Below are 18,416 nucleotides of genomic sequence, written 5' to 3'. Positions count from 1 at the left end.
ACCAGTATCCTTTGCCGTAGACCTCAGTGCAGAGAGCAGAATGATTATGCTACAAAGGGGACTGGCCATGTGGGTATGATCTGTCCCTGCCTAGTATGACCCAGGCAGGGGACAGCCAGGAAAGGGCCTCCCAGGCCTGAAAAGGAATATGCCAACGGTATGAAACCATGCAGGAAGACCAGGTTTGGTGGGTCCTGGGTTCTGATCTCATTCTTATAGATGACTTATTATTTTTATCTACAGGTCTCACTTTTCACATCTGTAAAATACAAGACCAGGTTCATAAAATTTTAAGCCTTGCTGATTCCTGGTTGTCATGCCCTGAGCTGCCTTCCTCTGCCACACCCTTCTGTGTGATGATCTGCTTCATCTCAGGCCCACAGCAATGGAGTCGGCCAATCAGGAACTGAACCTCTGAAACCAGTACAGAAACCAAATAGAAAATAATACCCTAAAAAGCATTTTGAAAAAAGGATTTCCCAAGATGCTGTTATATCTGGCCTGATGAAGCAACTCTCCCCCAGCAAAAACTTTTGACTGGACGCATAAAGTTCCTCAAATTTACTTGAAATAAGGACCTGGCCTCTTGAGCAGGAGAATACCATTGGTTATCACCACGACTCTCTGCCAGAATGACTGCTTGCCTGTCCCAGGAAGGAGACTTGGGGAAAGAACAGCCAGTAAACACTTTCAGGTGTTCCAATGAAAGTGTGATTTTAAAACCCTTTGGTAATTCTGCACTATTCTTGGTACTAAAATGGTTCAGAAATATTTAAGAGAAATAAAATCGATATTTTTCTTTCAAAAAAATAAATTTTAAGTCCTCTTCCTCAGAGGTTCAAAGGTCCACCTTAGCCTCTTGAGGCTGCCTTGAAAGGCACAAAGAATGAGAGGCTGTGGGTCTACCCCAGAAGCTCCAACTCGGATTCACCTAGCACAAATGTGCTGTCTCAACTCTGCTCCGGGATACCAGTAGAAAAGGATTCTTTGCTAACAGGATTTTGGAAACCAAGAGACCAGACCTCTTATGCCTTGTCAGGTTCTCAGATACTATGATTTTATGGTAAACATGGGCTTCTACTTTTTTTGGGTGGGGAATAAGGTTGCATAATAGGAGCTGTCCACAGTTAATCAAACACTTGATTTTTAAAAAATTTAATTTAATTTATGAGAAACATGTTTAATATCCCAAGGCTACCAAAGTCTCTTACTAATGAAAACAGATGTCAATTTGCAGAAAACGTCCACTGTTGCCTGGAAGCCCCCTTTTTACTCATTTCTTCTTTAAGCTAGATGGAGTCAAAAACCTGCCAAGTCTCAAAGACAGAAGGTGGTTGGTCAGGAGTGGACTTCTGACTCTGTTCACTGTGACTAGAAACCAGTGACCATTAGCCAGGAGGGGTGGGAGCTGTTAGTACTTTGATCAGACAAATGGACATATTTGGGATTATTCATCGCTTACCTCTGACTTACAAATACCTGAAAGCTAGATCAGCCTTCACTTACCTACATTCCTTCCCTCTCTCCTTCCTTCCTTCCCTCCCCACTCCAAATCTCCCTCCCTTCTTTCCTCTCCTTTCTTTCTTCCTTTCTTCCCTTCCTTCCTTATTCTTCTCTCCCTCTTCCCCTCCATTCCTTTCTCTTCAAGTGTTTTTAGGTTCAGTGTATGCTGTATTATTATGTGTTGTGTATATAACAGAAGAAAATACACAAAATATGTCATAATATTTATAGTAATTATTTCTAGAAGATGTGATTGAGGGTAATCGATTTTCTTTTATTTTCCCAAACTTCAGCAATAACAAGTATTATTTTTATAATCAGAAAGATATGCTATTAATAATATTTTTTAACAAGTAAATATTCAATAGGTAGCAACACCACTTTACATTTCAACAATAAAATCAATGCTTCTTGGAGATAAATAGATTAACTCTATTTAGAATACTTCTAGATTGGGAAGGGGGTCCTACCATGTTTTTGTAAGTATGTGTGCGAATCTAAAGAAGAAAGAGAGTGAAGCCTTGAATTATCCTGCTTTTTACCCTTTTTAGTCACTGTATGTGGTGTGACTGCCCAGTAATAAGACAGCCTGGGTCATAACTGTGAATTTTAAGGTTGCTATGGAAACTGATTGCCTAAAAGGAGACCCAATGAGGTAAAACTGCATTTGCTAAGGTTGAAACTCAGCTTGGGTCATTATGGCTCATCTAGGACATACAGGAACTTACGGATGTTCTGCATGTCCTGAGTGTACAGCCCGTATTCTTCCTCTGCCTGAACTGCTTCTAGACTATTTCCCCTTCACTTTTTGGCCATTCACCCAACACAGGGTCTGATAACAGACTACTTGTTGGGAGTCAATAGGACCTGCTCGTGGATTGGAGCAAGTCTAAAAATGAGAAATCAAAAACGATCCCAAGGTTTCTGGCTTAAGAAAATGGAGACCTGTACTATTCATATATCACCATGGAAGAGAATACAGGCTAAAGGGAATATTCTTTTGTTTGGGAAAGGGTGTATTTGACAGGTCCGTTTGAGAAACAAAGGTGACAACTAGATATGAGTCTGGGAATCAGAAAAACTGGTCTATAGAAATGACCTTCATTGCCTTAAATGATAAAATTTTAGGGAAAAGATGGGAAGAGAACAGATAACCCACCTGGTGCTTCAGAATAGCAACATTTAGAGGAAAAAGGAAGGAAGGGAGGCAGAAAAGGGAAATGACAAGGAGCAGCCATGAGCCTGGAAGATATAGGGATGGACCAGATGTTGAGGAAGCCCACAAAAGACAGGGCTAAAGAGAGGACAGCCAGAAACTGAGGACTAACTTTGAGAAAAGCACTTGCTGCATTTGGCTACGTACATCCCATTGGTAAACTTGGCTAGAGCAGGTTCAGCCATCATGTGAAAGGGAAAACTCTAGGGGCTGGGGCTGGGGCTCATTGGGAGAGCAGCTGCTGGGCATGTGTGAGGCACTGGGTTCGAGTCTCGGCTCCACATATAAATAAACAACCATCAACAACTAAAAAAAAAAATTTTAAAAAAGAGAAACTTCTAGACTTTCAGGAACAAAGTGGAGAAGATGAGAAGACACAGTGTACTTCAAGACAAGAAGCTATCATGGGAAGCAAAGTGGGAATGTTAGCCAAGTGGGTGTCCAGGGAAGATTAGTTCAGGACAGAAGATGCTGGATATGAAACTTATCTGGAAAGGCAGAAGCAGAGAGTAAACAGGTATGGGATCCCGGACCCATCTGGAGAAAGATCAACGCTTTTTCTATTGTAAGGAGTAGGAAGGAATCTTTGAGCAGGTAGTGATGAACCCAGCCTAATTCCATCTTAAGATTGAGAGCCATCTCGTCACAAAGTCATGAAAAGTTAATTTCTGTTTTACTATAAATTATTGAGATTTCTAAACTTGTTTGGAATTCCTGCCCGTGCCTTGAACTTACCCATGCCTGGCTCTCCTTGACCAGATAACAACCCTCTCTGAAACCTCAGTGGCGCCCCATAAATTCTGATGTTGGGATCTGAATTTATCCCCAACCTTGAAATGTTAAGCCATGTAGATCATCAACCTACTATCTGCTTTTGTTTTATGCTTGTCAAAATCCTGTTAGCTGTAAGTTTCTCAAGACACCACCCTTTGCAACTTTTTGTGCTATAAAACCTTTTTCCTGGAGAGCTGGGGTGCTGATTTCTAGCCCAGCTTAGGGAGAGACAGCCGCTGGCCAGTTTTCTTTGTGTAAACAATATTAGCTTGCTTTAATTTGATTTAAAATTGGAGTCGGTGGTCTTTTCTTTGCATTATGGTTCAACAGTAGCTCTATAAGTTTGTGTTGAAATAAGATCAAATCCACTGCTGGGCTTCCTAGTTTCTCAAGTTCTAGAGATTTTTAGGTATATGGAAAACTGTAGGGCATTCTGTGGTAGCTGTCATTGTCAACTGGAAGAAGTTCATGTATAACTATTTCCAGAAAGGCAAGAGACAAGTCCTGGAGAGCACAGTCACAAATCCCTAGGTATCAGTCCATAGGTGCTGACTGGGTTCTCAGACTGTAAGAGAGGAGGCTGACAAGATTTCCACTCACAGGTGGCCTTACTGCCAATGTCTTGCCAACAACTAAGAAGCCCTCTGCTATGAAACTGGCTGTGAAAGATCTGAGAAGAGTCTGGATGATGAACCTCTCTGAGGACAGTTCATGTCACAAGTGTCTCTCTGAAGGGTGATTCTTATTGCTCCATGTTAGGGGTCAACAGGAAAGAGTGTCGAGTCTAAGATTCCCTAAGAGATGGCTTTATAAGAGGCCAGGGGTAGGCTGGGGTGGGGAGGGGTAAGTGGCCTGACTATGAACCCAAAGTGCTGGGAGCTCCTGACTAGGGGAGGGAGATGACTTTAAGGGCCTGCATATGTTCCTGCTTTGAGAAAGTGGGACTGTTTCAATGCTATGAAGGTAGCCTCAGATGCTAAAAGCTTTACATGAGCAACAGGGACTTGCATGGGTTCTTCCTTCCAAGGATACTCTAGGGACAAAGCCCTTCCCCAACACAAAGTCTCCTCCCTGGTCAGCCTAACTCCATCTCCGGTTGCCCAAACATTGAATAATGGTTCTCACATTTGAGTGACTTTAAGTCAGCTGGGTTTGATGAGCATACAGAATTCCAGGTTGCACTTCAAGATTCTGCAAAGGGCCAGCCATCTGCATTTTTTAACCAACACCCCAGGTGATCCATGCCGACAGGACCTGGGCCCGAGTCACTGCTGCTCTCCTAGCGCTAACTGTACAGTAGAGGTATAAAGTGTACTGAACAAAGGTTATTAAATCAACCCTCTTCCACACGGCTATCAGAATGATCCGTCAGTGGCTTCTCTGTCCAATATGGTTAACCTAACGGGGAAGGAGGGCCTCACCATCACCACCCTCCTGCTCCTTTCTGAAGGGGAACAAGTGTAGTTACTGAAGCCAGGGGTCCCAGAGGCAGGGCAGTAGTCTGTTCTCTACACAGAAACAGGCATATGACCTACACAAGATGCCCAGGGAAGGAAAAGGCCTGTCATTTATACTCATCTGGAAGGAGAGGAAGGCCATCATGGTCATAGTTGTAATGAATAAGAAGCCTGAAGATGCTCAGTAACACCCAAGAACAATCAAATAAGACTTCACTCCTAATTAGCAGGCGTGTCTTGCCCTTCTGAGGAGGGGAGGAATGTGCTCATGAGCCCCATCACCCCTGGAATAATACTCCTTACAACTGAGTCTGAATAAGCTAATTATGCAGGGAGTTGGGGCTGCCCATTTTTTCTAGTTCCAAGACCCTGTCTCAGGTAAGGGGGTCAGACCAATGAGGATGGGGGATGAGGGATAAAAGGAATTCATGAGGCTGAAGGAAGTTCTCATTCAGGAGAATCTGGAGGGCCCTGAGAAATGGCAGGGGACCTTCAGGCTGTGGACCACAATTCTCCACAAGCCACTGAGCATGCACCAGATCAAGAAAAGGAGAGCAGCAATACGAGTTAGGACAACCACCTGGTGAAGTGCTTGCTGGGCTATGCATGTGACACAAGTGTCTCATTTAATCCTCACAACAACCCCATGAGTGGTAATCTCAGTAGATGTCTGCCTTCCACCGCACACTCACTCCAAGCACAAGCTCGCTGAGAAGTCCCTGGGCAGAAATGCCAGCTCACTGGGAGTGCACAGCTGAGTTCACAGAAGCTACCATTCCTATTATGTGCAACAGGAATCTGTTTCCCGTGAATGAAAACCTTGTCACATGGAAGGGATAAAACAATCATGGAGGGAGTTTCTGGGCAAAGCTCCAAGGCTCTCCTAGGATTTATTTTATTTTATGTTCAGAACCAACTTGGTGAAGTAGACGTTGCTACCAGCACAAAATGACAGCCAAAAGAAGTATATTACTGTGTGTCATCTACCTAGAAAGTGGTTCAGTTGGATTAGAACTGACTTCTGGGACAATGCTAAAGGCAGATGGTGCAAAAGGCTGGAGGCCCTGCTGGGGTACCCTGGGAAAGTGCAGTGACTGTCTCCCAGGGGCCTTGAGGCCTATGGAGAAACAAACAGAGGGTATGGAGAATGTCTCTTCTCTTCTCAAAGGTCCCTCCACCCTACTCTTGGAATTCCAGAAAGAAGACAGGAAGACTTCTCAGGAACCCCCAATTAATGGGTCTCAACATTGGGTAACTGGCTTTGAGGCATCCAAAGCACCTGCTAAAACCTCCCCCATTTGGCCCACAAACCCCAGGCACAATGGATCTTAAGACCCCTGCTTCCATCAATCCCTCATCCAACATAAAAGAATCTCAAATATGTTCCTCTCTTTATAATTCTTTGAAATGCTTCAGTTGATCTTCCTAGAGTAAATCTAGCTTCCTGGTTATGATATGCAAAAGCCAAGTTGCAAAAACAAAAATATCACCCTTGACCCATTAAAACAGAATGTATTACCCCAAAGGCAAAAGAGGGGGGTATCTAGAACTGAAATTTCCCACAAGAAAGCCATTAGGTGGCCAACTGGCTCCTATATAAGAAAACATGGACTTCACTCAAATTGAAGACCTCAAAACACAGTCATTATCTTACATTCAGGGAATAACAATTCAGGCCTCCCTTATGAAAGAGAAAGGGAACAGGTTTCTGAAGCAATAAGCCCAGCGAGGTTTGCAGTAGCCCAACTCCTTAGTACTCAGAAGTCCCCATGTATGAGCAAGGAGTGCAGTTGTGGCTACTTATGGAGAGATGGGACATGAAATGACAGCCCTCTGCTCAATAGGTAAAACAAACTCACCATTTGATCCAGCAGAAAGCGCTGTGGGAAGAAAAGCAAACAGCAGCATAAGCACATGTTGGCCTTGTTATTAAACTGAGAAATCAACAAAAAGTGTCTTAAAATGGGATCAATGCCCTTCCAAAACATTGAATCTGCCCATCCTCATCCAGTACTAACATTAAAGATGCCATGAATAAATGGATCCTTTGTTTTCTTACTGAAATGAGTATTGGAAATTATTGCAAAAAGACGATTTACTTAAGTTTTTATACTGCTGTTTTATTTATAGTTGTCAATCTTCTTTTTCTTGTTCTATGGGATAGCATGTATTTTCTACTAACTAATGTTAAAAGAACATATTACCTAGATGGCTTGGAAGTTTAACAGCTCTCAAATAGTCCTGTAGCCCATTAGTGGTAATTTGGGATTTCAGTTCTAGAAGGCTACATTTCACCTCTTTTAGACTTTAACCTTAGGATCTCAATGATAGAATACTTATAAATGCTAACTGGATGCAGTGGTGCACACCTGTAATCCCAGTGACTCAGGAGACTGAGGCAGGCGGATCACATGCTCAGCAACTTAGTGAGGCCCCTAAGCAACTTAGGAGACCCTATCTCAAAAAAAAAAACAAATAAATAAATAAATTTTTAAAATGCTGATATACTAACCATCTACTGTGTGATGGAAGATCACTGATGTATGAGGCCTCAGCATTTGTAAAATTGATGGAGACATGGCTCCCTGGTATTGGAAACAAATGCCTGAGAACATCGTTTATAACAATTTCCAGGAATCTCTGTAAACAGAGAATTTTATTTCTGGAAAAATCTTCCATCTTAAAAGCTTAGGATGTACTAACTCTACTGAGATCCTCTTCAATGCAAATACATACCTGAAAACTTGGGTTGTGACTTTTTCTTTTTGCTGGAAACTTTTAAGAACTCATCAACAAGCAAGTCATTAGCACAGGCTCTCTTGTCTGGGTCTGGTTCAAAACATTTCAATATGAATGCTTTAGCCTCTGCAGACATGGACTCTGGGATCTCAGGGTGGACTTTAAACATCCCAACCTATGGCATGAACAGAAAAAAGAAAAAGCACAATGAAACTCCTGAGTGAGCATCTTGTCCATGTCCTACCACTTGTCCCCTCAACATGTTACAAGCTCATGCTTTTTTCCAAGCCCACTGATGCACTTTCTATAGGTTATAAAGAGCTTACAGAGAGCATCTGGAACTTTACCAATGACACATCCAGAGTAATTAGCTTAAGACAGAAGATGCACTATGAAGTACCTTAACATTAGTACCTTAACATTCAAAAAGGTTTTTTTTTTTAATTGATATAACTGATTTGCTCACAATAGCTATATGCCATGTATTGTGCTTAACCTTCAAGGAGATTCATAAAGGGCAAACCTGACAATCCAGTGGATTATCCCTCTTATACCAGTGAGGAAAATAAGGCTTAGATGGGCTGAGGTTACATGATTATGGAAAGGCAGAACTGGGATTTGAACCTTGCTTTGCTTGAAATATAGCCTATATTCTTCCCCGTGTTAAGTAATTTGTTAATGAATACTGCCCCTCTCTCAAATAACCTACATCATGAAATATATAAAAGTATTTTGAAATTAAACAAATAGTACTTTCTATCACAATTAGAATTTACTTCTCATTGCTGCTATTTCTAAAAAGTTTTGGACTAGGCTCAGTGGCACACGCCTGTAATCCCAGCAACTTGAAAGGCTGAGGCAGGAGGATCACAAGTTCTGGGCAACTCAATGAGACCTGTCTCAAAAATAAAAAATAAAAAGGGGTGAAGATGTAGCTCAGTGGTAGAGTGCTCCTGGGTTTACTCCTTAGTACTACATACCCCCCCCAAAAAAATTTTAATGATGTATTTAGTACATGTATTTAGTACAGAGAAAATCTTCTAAGGACATATTTTTGGTATGATAAAGCTCATATAAATTTACTTTTATAAAAATAATAATATATAATTACTTATAATTACATAGCATTTAGTATGTGTCAGAAACTATTCTCAGAGTTTTACATATATTAACTCAGACACTCCTCAAAAAAACTCCTGTTAGATAGTTACTATTTTTATCCCCATTTTGTAGATGAGGAAACTGACTTACAGCCCTCCTTTTTCTACCAGCAGCATCCCAGCAGATTGCCTTCAAGTTTAAGCCATACTTGGCAAAAAAAAAATAAGAGCTGTGTACACCATGGCCCCTCATGGGAGGCCACATGCAAATGAGCAAAGGCTAGAAATGCAGCCAGGGGAGGTAGAGGGTAACAGTGATCCTCAGAAGTCCTCTGCATTGGAGAAAAACACTTTTCCATTTTAAATTTCCCACTCATCTAGTCTAGCAAGGGAAGGCTACAGTCCTTAGATCCCCAAACTGTAGCCATGGCTCTCTCAGGCCTCTTTCCATCAGTGCCTCCTACTTTGGGAACTGGGGTTGCTTCCCATGTTCCAAAAAATTACTTTTCAGCCAGTTACCAGGCTAGCCAACCAGATTTCAAAGAATAAGACTGATTGACTTAAAATGGTAATTATGCCCTTTTTAAAAATGGACTTCCAAACTATTAGGATCGAGAAATAAAGGAAAATATTGCTTTGATCGAATCCTTAATTGGATAAAAAAAAAATGTTCCTAGATCTCCCTCCATGGAAAACACTCAGACCGTTTCCCAAACAGCACAAGTCACTTTCCACACAGTGGTGTGTGATTTACACTGTGCTGCTGGAAGGGGGTCCAAGGGAGTTCCACTGACTTTCCTTCTAGAGCTGAGAAAACCAAAGCAGAGAGATGCCTTGTGAAAGGCCGTGGCCCTGCCTCCAGGGAGAGGGAATCTTCTTGGACTTGAATGTGCTCTCATCTCCTGCTTACTTAGGCTCCTTGCCCCAAACAAAATACAATATATACACGTAGAACACAAAGCCTATCCAGTAGCTATGAGGAACTTGATCCCTTTAAGATAATACGAAATTTGACCTTGAACATGGCTGCTTGTGGCTCTCCTAGTTCATAAAACGGTGGTTTTCCTGTAGCCATTTCAATGATTGTGCAGCCCAAAGACCAAATGTCTGCTGCTTTTCCATAGCCTCGTGGTCCTTTGTCAATTATTTCTGGTGCCATGTACTGAAGGGTACCTGAAAGCACATCAAACACATTTCCACTTTAAAAAGAGAAAACAAAGTTATCTAATGACAGCTTCAATTTTTCTAAGTAAGACAAATTTCAAATCATGATTCTGGTCCTAATACCAGTCCCAGTTTCTTATGCTATTTACAAAAGTAGAAATAGGAATTTTTTATGATGGATTTTATCAGGGACACAGAAATAGTTTGATATCATCATCTGGTCATAAATAGGTCCACCCTCACTCCCTAGATGGGGGAGTGTAACCGAGGCATCATTCCCCTAACCATGAGTCTTTTGAAAATGACAGAGAATACATCAATACATTTTCTGTGTTCAGTTCTTCAAATATCTGAAGACTGCTATGATGTATACTTTTAATCTTTTCTAGGAAAAAAAATCTAGTCATTCATCCAGTTCCTTAGATCTGTATTTCTCAGTTCCTAGACTGAATGCTTAGTTCTGTTTTCATTCTGGAGGTCATTATGTTAAATAAAAGTCAGGCATAGAAAGACAAATCCCATGTGATCTCACTTTGTGGAATCTACAAAGGCTGACCTCCTAGATGTTGAGACAGAACAGTGGTTACCAGAGACTGGGGAAAGGAGAGTGGAGAGAAGAACATGGAAAGGTTGGTAATGGGTATGAAGACCTAGTTAGATAGGAGAAAGAAGTTCTGCATCGTAGGGCAACTACAGAGAATGATAATGTTAAAAAAAGAAAAAGAAAAAAGAGATCCTAGAAGAGAGGATTTCAAATGCTTTCACCACAAAGAAATGATAAATGTTTGAGGAGATAAATAGGCTTACCCTGATTTGAACATTATACAAACTATACAGGTATCAAAACACCATGTGGCACACTACAAATATGTATAGGTTTTCATGTGCTAATTTCCCTTCCTTCCTTCCCTCCTTCTGAACCTGGGGGTATTTTTATCAATGAGCTACGCTCAACCCTTTTTATTTTTTGAGATAGGATCTCACTAAGTTGCTGAGACTGACCTCAAACTTGAGACTCTCCTGTTTTAGTCTCCTGAGTCTTTGGGACTATAGTTGTGCCATCTCTGGCTTCAAGGTTTTTTAAAATTAAAAAAAAAGTCATATCTGTTTCTTAAACATGGTAGCATTAAGATTCTGAAAATCATGGTGAAAAACAATGCAAATAATTTCTATAAATCAAATATACCTGACTCCTGCTGTGTATCTGACATCCATGAAAAAACAGATTGGACAAATCACAAAAGATCATGAGCCATTAACAGAGACAGACCCCCCCCCCATAGCACCTATAAGAATAAATGAAAAAGAGAGATAGAAAAAGAGATAGAAAAGGCTGCATGGAATCAGATAAGAGTGCTCTATAAGGGGAATAGCACAAAATGAGAAGCTGAGAGTCCCTGGTTCTAGCCCTGCCCTGGTACCTTCCAGGGAAACACTCAAGATGACAGGCAAGACTTGGACTTCTATTACCCTCTAGAATGGGGATGGGCCAGGAGTGTGAACAGGAACATCATGTCACTGTTATGGTTCACATCTTAAATGTCCCTCAAAGGCCCATGTGTTAAAGGCTTCGACCCCAGCTGATGATATTCCTGGGCGGTGGTGGGGACTAGTGGAGGGAAGTTAGGTCTCAAGGGCCCACCCTAGAAGGGGATATTGGAGCCTGACCCCTCTTCTCTCATTGCTTCCTGGCTGCCCTGGGTTGAGCCGCTGTTGCTCTGTCCCCTGCCATGATGTTCTACCTCACCACAGCCCCAAAGTGATGGGACCAATTGACTACAAACTGAAACTTCCAAAACTGTGAGCCAAGATAAATCCTTCCTCCTTTGAAGTTGTTTTTCTCAGGTATTTTGTCACAATGACAGAAAGCTAAGACAGTCACCATATTCCCCATTTCTGATACACTCACATGATAATCAGCAAACAAGAACTCATCCAAGGGGACAGTGCTGAATTACTTCAAATTCTGAGGTGTTTGCCAAAGACCTACATCAGTATTTCTGATTCATAATCAAACTGACATTTTGATAAATACAGATGACAGCTTAAATGAATACTTCATGTGTGATTTATAGGAAAACTGTGATGTAAAGTTCCTCCAAATTGATCCCATGAAGCCCACTGTCCAAAGCTAGAAACTGACTGTTGTTCATAAAAAAATAAAGTATGAAATTTTTCAAGGATTGACATATTGTGAATTTTATTCTCCCCATATGACAGTAGCTCAAATTCATGTTCACATACAACAGTACACATCTACACTCTCAGCTTAAACTGGCAAAATCACCAGAGGAAAGCCTTTCTCCTTGCCATGGATAAGGCAACCGTGCTCCTCCCAAGACTCAACTACTCTTAGTATAAAATTGTTACAATTTCTCTTCATTCATAGTTTTTCCCAAAGTGATAATTTTTTTAATTTAAATAAATCAAGAGGGCCTTTAGAAAACTTGTGCTGAAACCTATACTATGTTTTGCTGTTACTTCTGGTTCTATAAAAGAATTGGTGAAGAGAATTCATGTTGCACAGATATCTGAGTGGGAGTTACAACTAATCAGAAAATATAGTAAATTTTAAAAACTGGTATAATTCAAGCAATGCCAATAATAAATGATACAATATTTTTATCAATCAGGCATTATTTATAGGAGCTCTATCTGATCAGTAGAGGAAAGGGACAAGAAGGAGAAATACTGGGGAAGGATACTGACCCAATCATATTGTTATAACTGTGTCCATGTGCAAATACATAACAACAAGTCACCATTGTGTACTATAGGGCACCAAAAAATATGATGAAATACAAAATAGCTCCCTCTGCCAAGTGTGTCATCCAGCCTTCACTGAACAAGTTACAAAAAACAGGTTGTTGGGCCTGGGGATGTGGCTCAAGCAGTAGTGCACTAGCCTGGCATGCGTAGGGCGCTGGGTTCGATCCTCAGCACCACATAAAAATAAAATAAAAAAGATATTGTGTCCACCGAAAACTAAAAAATAAATATTAAAAAATTCTCTCTCTCTCTTTAAAAAAAACCAGGTTGTTATGTATTCAAATCTGTTCCTCTATCTACTCCACAGATACATGACACATAAGTTTTTTTGGAGGAGTGCTGGGGATTGAATCAGCGCATCATGAATGCTAGGCAAGCACCTGAGGTATATCCCCTAGACCCAATATTGTAACATAAAGAGACTTCCAGGACTAGACTATAAAAATACAAGCAAATGCAAACATCAAGCTAAGGAAAATAAGTCAGGGGGTCAACTCCAAGACCTATACCTCACATATCTGCATTCTAAATTTTTAAAAAATTACTGTTAAATATCTATTTTAAAATTTCTTTGCCATTGCAACTATCTTAGGAGGTGGTACAGCTTAATGGTTAACAGCGTAATCTTTGATGTCACAATTTGTTCATTCATTCATTCATTCAGCAGATGTATGCTAAAGGCCCACCACCAGCCAAGCCCTGTTCTAGGCACTTAGAATACCACAGTGGACGGCCAGGTGCAGGGCACACACCTGTAATCCCAGCAATTTGGGAAGCTGAGGTAGGAGGATAGCGAGTTTGAGGCTAGCCTAGGCAATTTAGTGAGACCCTGTCACCCTGTTTCAAAATAAAAAATCTGCTGGAGATGCAGCCCAGTGGTAAAGACCCCTGGGCTTAATCTTTCATACAATTAAAAAACAACAACAACAAAAACACTAATACAGTGTAACAGTAGAATAAAGGAAAATCCTGGGCTTACAAAACTTACATTTTTGTCATACAAGAAAAATAATAGATAATACACTGTTGATAAATTATACAGTATGGTGAAAATTGATATGCTATGACCAAAACAAACAAACAAACAACAAAAACAGAGTCAGCAGTGCCCAGGAAGACTACCATTATTAATGGGGTGTATGCAGGTGACATCTGAGTTAAGGCTAGAAGGAGGTAAAGTTATGCAAAGACCCTGCAGCAGGACCCAACCTGATTTCACAAAGGAAATGCAGGAAGTGTGGGGCTTTGTGGTGCAGAATAAACAAGAGGAGAAAACTAGGAGTGAGGTCTGAGAGGGAATGGGCTCCGAATCAGGTCAGAGTCTTGTCCACCACGGTGAGGATGTGGGTCCTTGTGTATTCTGGGAGAAAATAGTCATGGAGGCTTCTGAGTGATGGGATTCGCTGTATATTTTGAAAGGATCACTCTGGGTGCTGTACTGAGAACAGACAGTAGGGGGCAGGTAAGTTAGGAAGCTGTGGAAGGACTGTGGGTGAGAAAGGAGGGTGGCAGCCGTGGGGAGGTGAGAATTGGTCCAGTTTTGGCCACACTGTGAAGGTACAACCAACAGGCTTCCTCCACAGACTGGGCTGGAGAGTATGAGAAACGGAGCACGGGGTGATAATGCAGGAGTAGAGTGGCCATTAACTGAGACAGGGAAGAGTGTGGGTGGAACAGGTTTGGGGAGAAGACAGTAATTCCATTTGGCATGTTAAGTCTCGTTTAAACCTCAAGCTTTATTAACTACCTAGTTTTGTGACCTTGGGCAAGTTATTTAACCTCTTTGAACCTTACTTTTCTCACCATAAACCGGGATAATGATAGCTAATGATTAGGGCTTGATGGATGAATTTCAATGTGCATAAAGCACTTGGCATGGCGCCAGGTGAGTACTTCATAAATGATGGTTACTGCTGCCTTTCCCCTCATCAAAATTACCAAGAGGTAAAACAAATCATGGTCATTACACTAAATTCATTAGAGGTGACTAAGCACCTGGGACTCAGTGAGCACTGAATTAGGGCTTTGAGAGACCCACATGCCGTGGCACTCTGACCAGTGCTGGGAGAGCTCTAAGCTACTTTGTCATGAGGACAGTTGGGGGAGGTACAAGCCCAGGGCCCTGTGAGGACTGCTTTCTTACAGCTCCTTGGGGAATTAAAAAAAAAAATGTTTTTGAGATTAGCAGATGATATTACATTAACATCCTGCTCAAAAAAAAAAGTGTGTGAAAGTAGGGATTTTCCTCTCAGAAGTTACTGAGTCTTGGCAGCATCTAAAATGTCTCTTGCCAAGTTGAGAGAGGATGAGGAAAGAAATGTAAAGCCACTGAAAGCTGCTAACAGGTTGGAATGTATTTTATTCAAAAAAAAAAAATGCATTCTAACTATGTGTAATTCTATGCCTAAAATAACCACTGCCTTGAGGGAAGGGCCTGGGCTGGAGATGTTGTCGACTGAAGTCCTGAGGAAAGAACTTTGGGAATTCCTCCCTCTCCTCTCTGCCTCCCAGGCTATCAGGACACCAGAAAGGTAGAGAGGAAGTTGGAAACAGGTGAGCACAAAGAGCCCAGGGCAGGCTGAAAACCCAAGTTCCATCATGTACAAGTCGCTGTGACCCTGCCACGATGTCCCTTGACTCCCAGTCAATGCCTCATCTACAAAAGAGGCACTTCTGCCTCCCTCATGGGAATCAGAACAGGGCCATCGGGCCATTTTTCTTTGCATTAGACCACAGGTTAGTCTTGACCTTTTTTATTCTGCTCAATTTCTCTCCCCACCCCCTCAACAATTAGGAGCTTGGGGCAGAGACCAGGTCTGAAGTCCCAGGTGCCTTTCCTGCCTCCCGGGGACTGAGGAGCAGTCTTTCATCTCTTGAGCTCCACTTTCCCCTTGGCCACCTCTGCCTTTCTCTAAGTCACTTGGTCGCCACCCTTCCAGGACTTTGCTCTAGAAGCAGATCAATTGTTGTATTGCCTAATTTTTCGGGAAAGCTCTCTCCTCTCTCCTTTTCTGAGAGAGTGAGTCACTTCCTCTTTCTGAATTGAAATCCTACGGGGTTATTTATACTGTGGAGTAGAGGATAGATCCCAGGAAGAAAGCAGGGTAGGGAAGAGGGAATTCAGATCCCAGATGGCAAGAGATTCGGGTATGAGTAAGAGTCACAGAGAAGCTGGACTAGGAAAATGTTTAAAAAGAGTAATCTTGTCAGAGTTAGAGTGGCTGTAGGCCAACCAGGAGAGAGAAGCAGTGACGGGAAAAGAAGAACAAATAACAAACTGAGAATTAAAAATAATCTTTGGTGGCATTAAGCAGGAGACTGAGCAAGACATAGAAACACACACAAAAAAAACAAGAGGGACAGACCAAATCCTGGGTAACACTTTTCAATGAGCACCAAACGACACCAATGTTAATGTGCGTGAGAACACTGACTCAGTTTATCTCACACCTTAAGCTCAAACTCAGCAATTATTTCTTTAATTATGTAAGATCTGTATCATTATCATAAAAACATACCAGTAAAAGTTTCAGTGCATGGGTTTATGCCAGCAAGCCTCTTTGATGTCCCAAAGTCAGAGATCTTGAGAACACCACTATAGGTATTAATCAATACATTGTCACCCTGGGGAAAGAGGATTGCCATCAAAAATGTTATCTTTCTTCAGATACGGTTTATTGTTGACTTTTTAAATATATATATATTTTAAAGAAGTACTTAGAACAATCAAGGATGCTCATTCTTTGCCCTTCATTAACAGTTGATCTCAACAGAAAATTCTGGTCAATATTTTTTGTTTACATATTATCAGCTGTTCACAATCTGCTACTCAGGTCATAGGTCAGGCGAAAAGCTCACTACAGTTTACACACAACAGAAGTTAGCTGTGTATGATCCATGGATAAGATACAATACGAATTTCATAGCTTCCCAGTCACTCTTTCTTTTCTATGTTGCTCGATTTCTTTCCCTGGAATATTTAGGAACATTAAAGGTAAATGGGCATTCGAATTGATTTTAGGGTAGTGATATTAACTTACTTTAAGAGTCAAGCCTTTGTCAACAATTTATTCTTTTTTAAAGAAAATCTTAATGTTATTATTTCAGTTTGTTATTTTAGAGAATCTATAATTGTAGTTCCCTCATTGTAGTTCCATGCATGAATATATAAGAAAGGGTCTTTTAATTATTTTTTTCATCTAACCATGAATCCACTGATTCAATACATATTTATAGGCAGTGATTATGGGCAGGGACAAAGGCTGTTAGTAACTCAGGAATGGCCACATGTCCTGTCTGACTTTATACTGTGCACCCCACCCCACAGAGCTCCTACAAAACATCACACACAGTGAGAGCACAGGCTACTGGTTAAGCATGGCTAAGGAGTTTATTCCGTGTGCAGAAGAAGAACACAGGAATGTAAATAACATTAAGAGTAGTGTGAAATATTTTATTTCTGCTGTTTCTAAGACTGACTTAATATTCACTGTTCCTAATTAATAGTCACAATACAGTGAGAATTTTGAAAATAAAACAATTATCCAGCAAGGACCTCATGAAAATGAATCATGGTGTTTCCTACCTTTATATCCCGGTGAACTATCTGATTGTCGTGGAGGTATTTTAATCCTTCTAATATTTGCTTTGTATAAAAGCCAATTGTTTGCTCATTGTCTTTTAATGGGCCCCATTTGGAACGAAGGAGAGCAGAAAGACTTCCTGTAAAGGAAAATTAAAAGTAGATAATCTCATTCAAGAGAGCTGTTTGAAGCATATTAATAACGCGACACTGATTTAAGTCAACATAAGCCATTGGTCTTCACAGAGGCCCAGGAACTGGGCTCAAACATGAGTTCAAAAAGTTCTCCCTACTTTGGAGATGGTCACTATCAATACAGTCTAAGTAAAAACCCAATCAATTGCTAAAATTTATCCAATTCATTATAATGAAAACTAAAATGGTTCTAATATTTATTTACTGTCTCCAAACAAACTTCATGGTAATGTCACATACCTTTTTGTGTGTGTGTGTGGAGATAAATTAAAACCTGTACTCTAGTAAATTTCATTCAATTTTGCTCCTCTTCCAGTTCTTTTACTTTTAAAAGAAAAAAAAAAAAAAACTCTTACCTCCTGGGACCTGCTCCATGAAGATTTTAATAAAGCCATTCTCACTGAAAGAGCCCAGATACTGGACAATATTTTTGTGCTTCAAATGCTTATGCAAGGCTATTTCTTCATGCAGGGGCTGAGAGTATCTGAAAGACACGAAAATGGCAATGGGCTAGTTATGCAGCCAGATTTTAGTTATAAACTGAAACAATGCAGATTGAAAATTTCAACTAAACATATGACCATAGGTAAAATAAAAATGACCATCATAAGTCCTTTATTTTTTGTAAGGTCAATTCTGTGAGGCTGCAGCTATGGTTGGGTTAAGGGGAAGGTGTCAGTCTCTGTTCTAAACTCCTTGTATATAATAACTCATTTCTCACAACTCAATAAGGAGGGACTATTAAGATGCCCATTTTACAAATAAGGAATATTAATTCACAGAGATTGACTAACTTGTCCAAGACCACAAAGCTAGTGACAGACATTAGATTTAAACATAGGAAGACAGAAATCATCTACACAGTTTACTGTCTATACCAACATGACCTGTTATGCCATTGGCCTTACTTATCTATT

At 40.8% G+C, this 18,416-nt stretch overlaps 1 protein-coding gene across 7 annotated transcripts in view; it reads right to left on the bottom strand.

The window, feature by feature from the left end:
* Map3k5 (mitogen-activated protein kinase kinase kinase 5) overlaps positions 1-18,416 on the bottom strand; it is a 210,060-nt gene that overhangs the window by 36,129 nt on the left and 155,515 nt on the right. For 5 of the 7 annotated variants that reach the window (XM_078019065.1, XM_078019061.1, XM_078019062.1 and 2 more), the window contains 6 exons: positions 17,856-17,983; positions 17,308-17,444; positions 16,241-16,346; positions 9,805-9,962; positions 7,687-7,864; positions 6,810-6,830 (listed from right to left, as the gene is read on the bottom strand). In XM_078019065.1, the coding sequence (XP_077875191.1) occupies positions 6,810-6,830; positions 7,687-7,864; positions 9,805-9,962; positions 16,241-16,346; positions 17,308-17,444; positions 17,856-17,983 (728 nt within the window). The remainder of the gene's footprint in view (positions 1-6,809; positions 6,831-7,686; positions 7,865-9,804; positions 9,963-16,240; positions 16,347-17,307; positions 17,445-17,855; positions 17,984-18,416) is intronic. The other 2 variants (XM_078019059.1, XM_078019060.1) reach the window with 1 other exon arrangement.

The sequence above is a fragment of the Ictidomys tridecemlineatus genome, chromosome 8, assembly GCF_052094955.1.
Source record: "Ictidomys tridecemlineatus isolate mIctTri1 chromosome 8, mIctTri1.hap1, whole genome shotgun sequence".
NCBI lineage: Eukaryota > Metazoa > Chordata > Mammalia > Rodentia > Sciuridae > Ictidomys > Ictidomys tridecemlineatus.
This window is presented reverse-complemented; position numbering and strand designations above follow the sequence as displayed.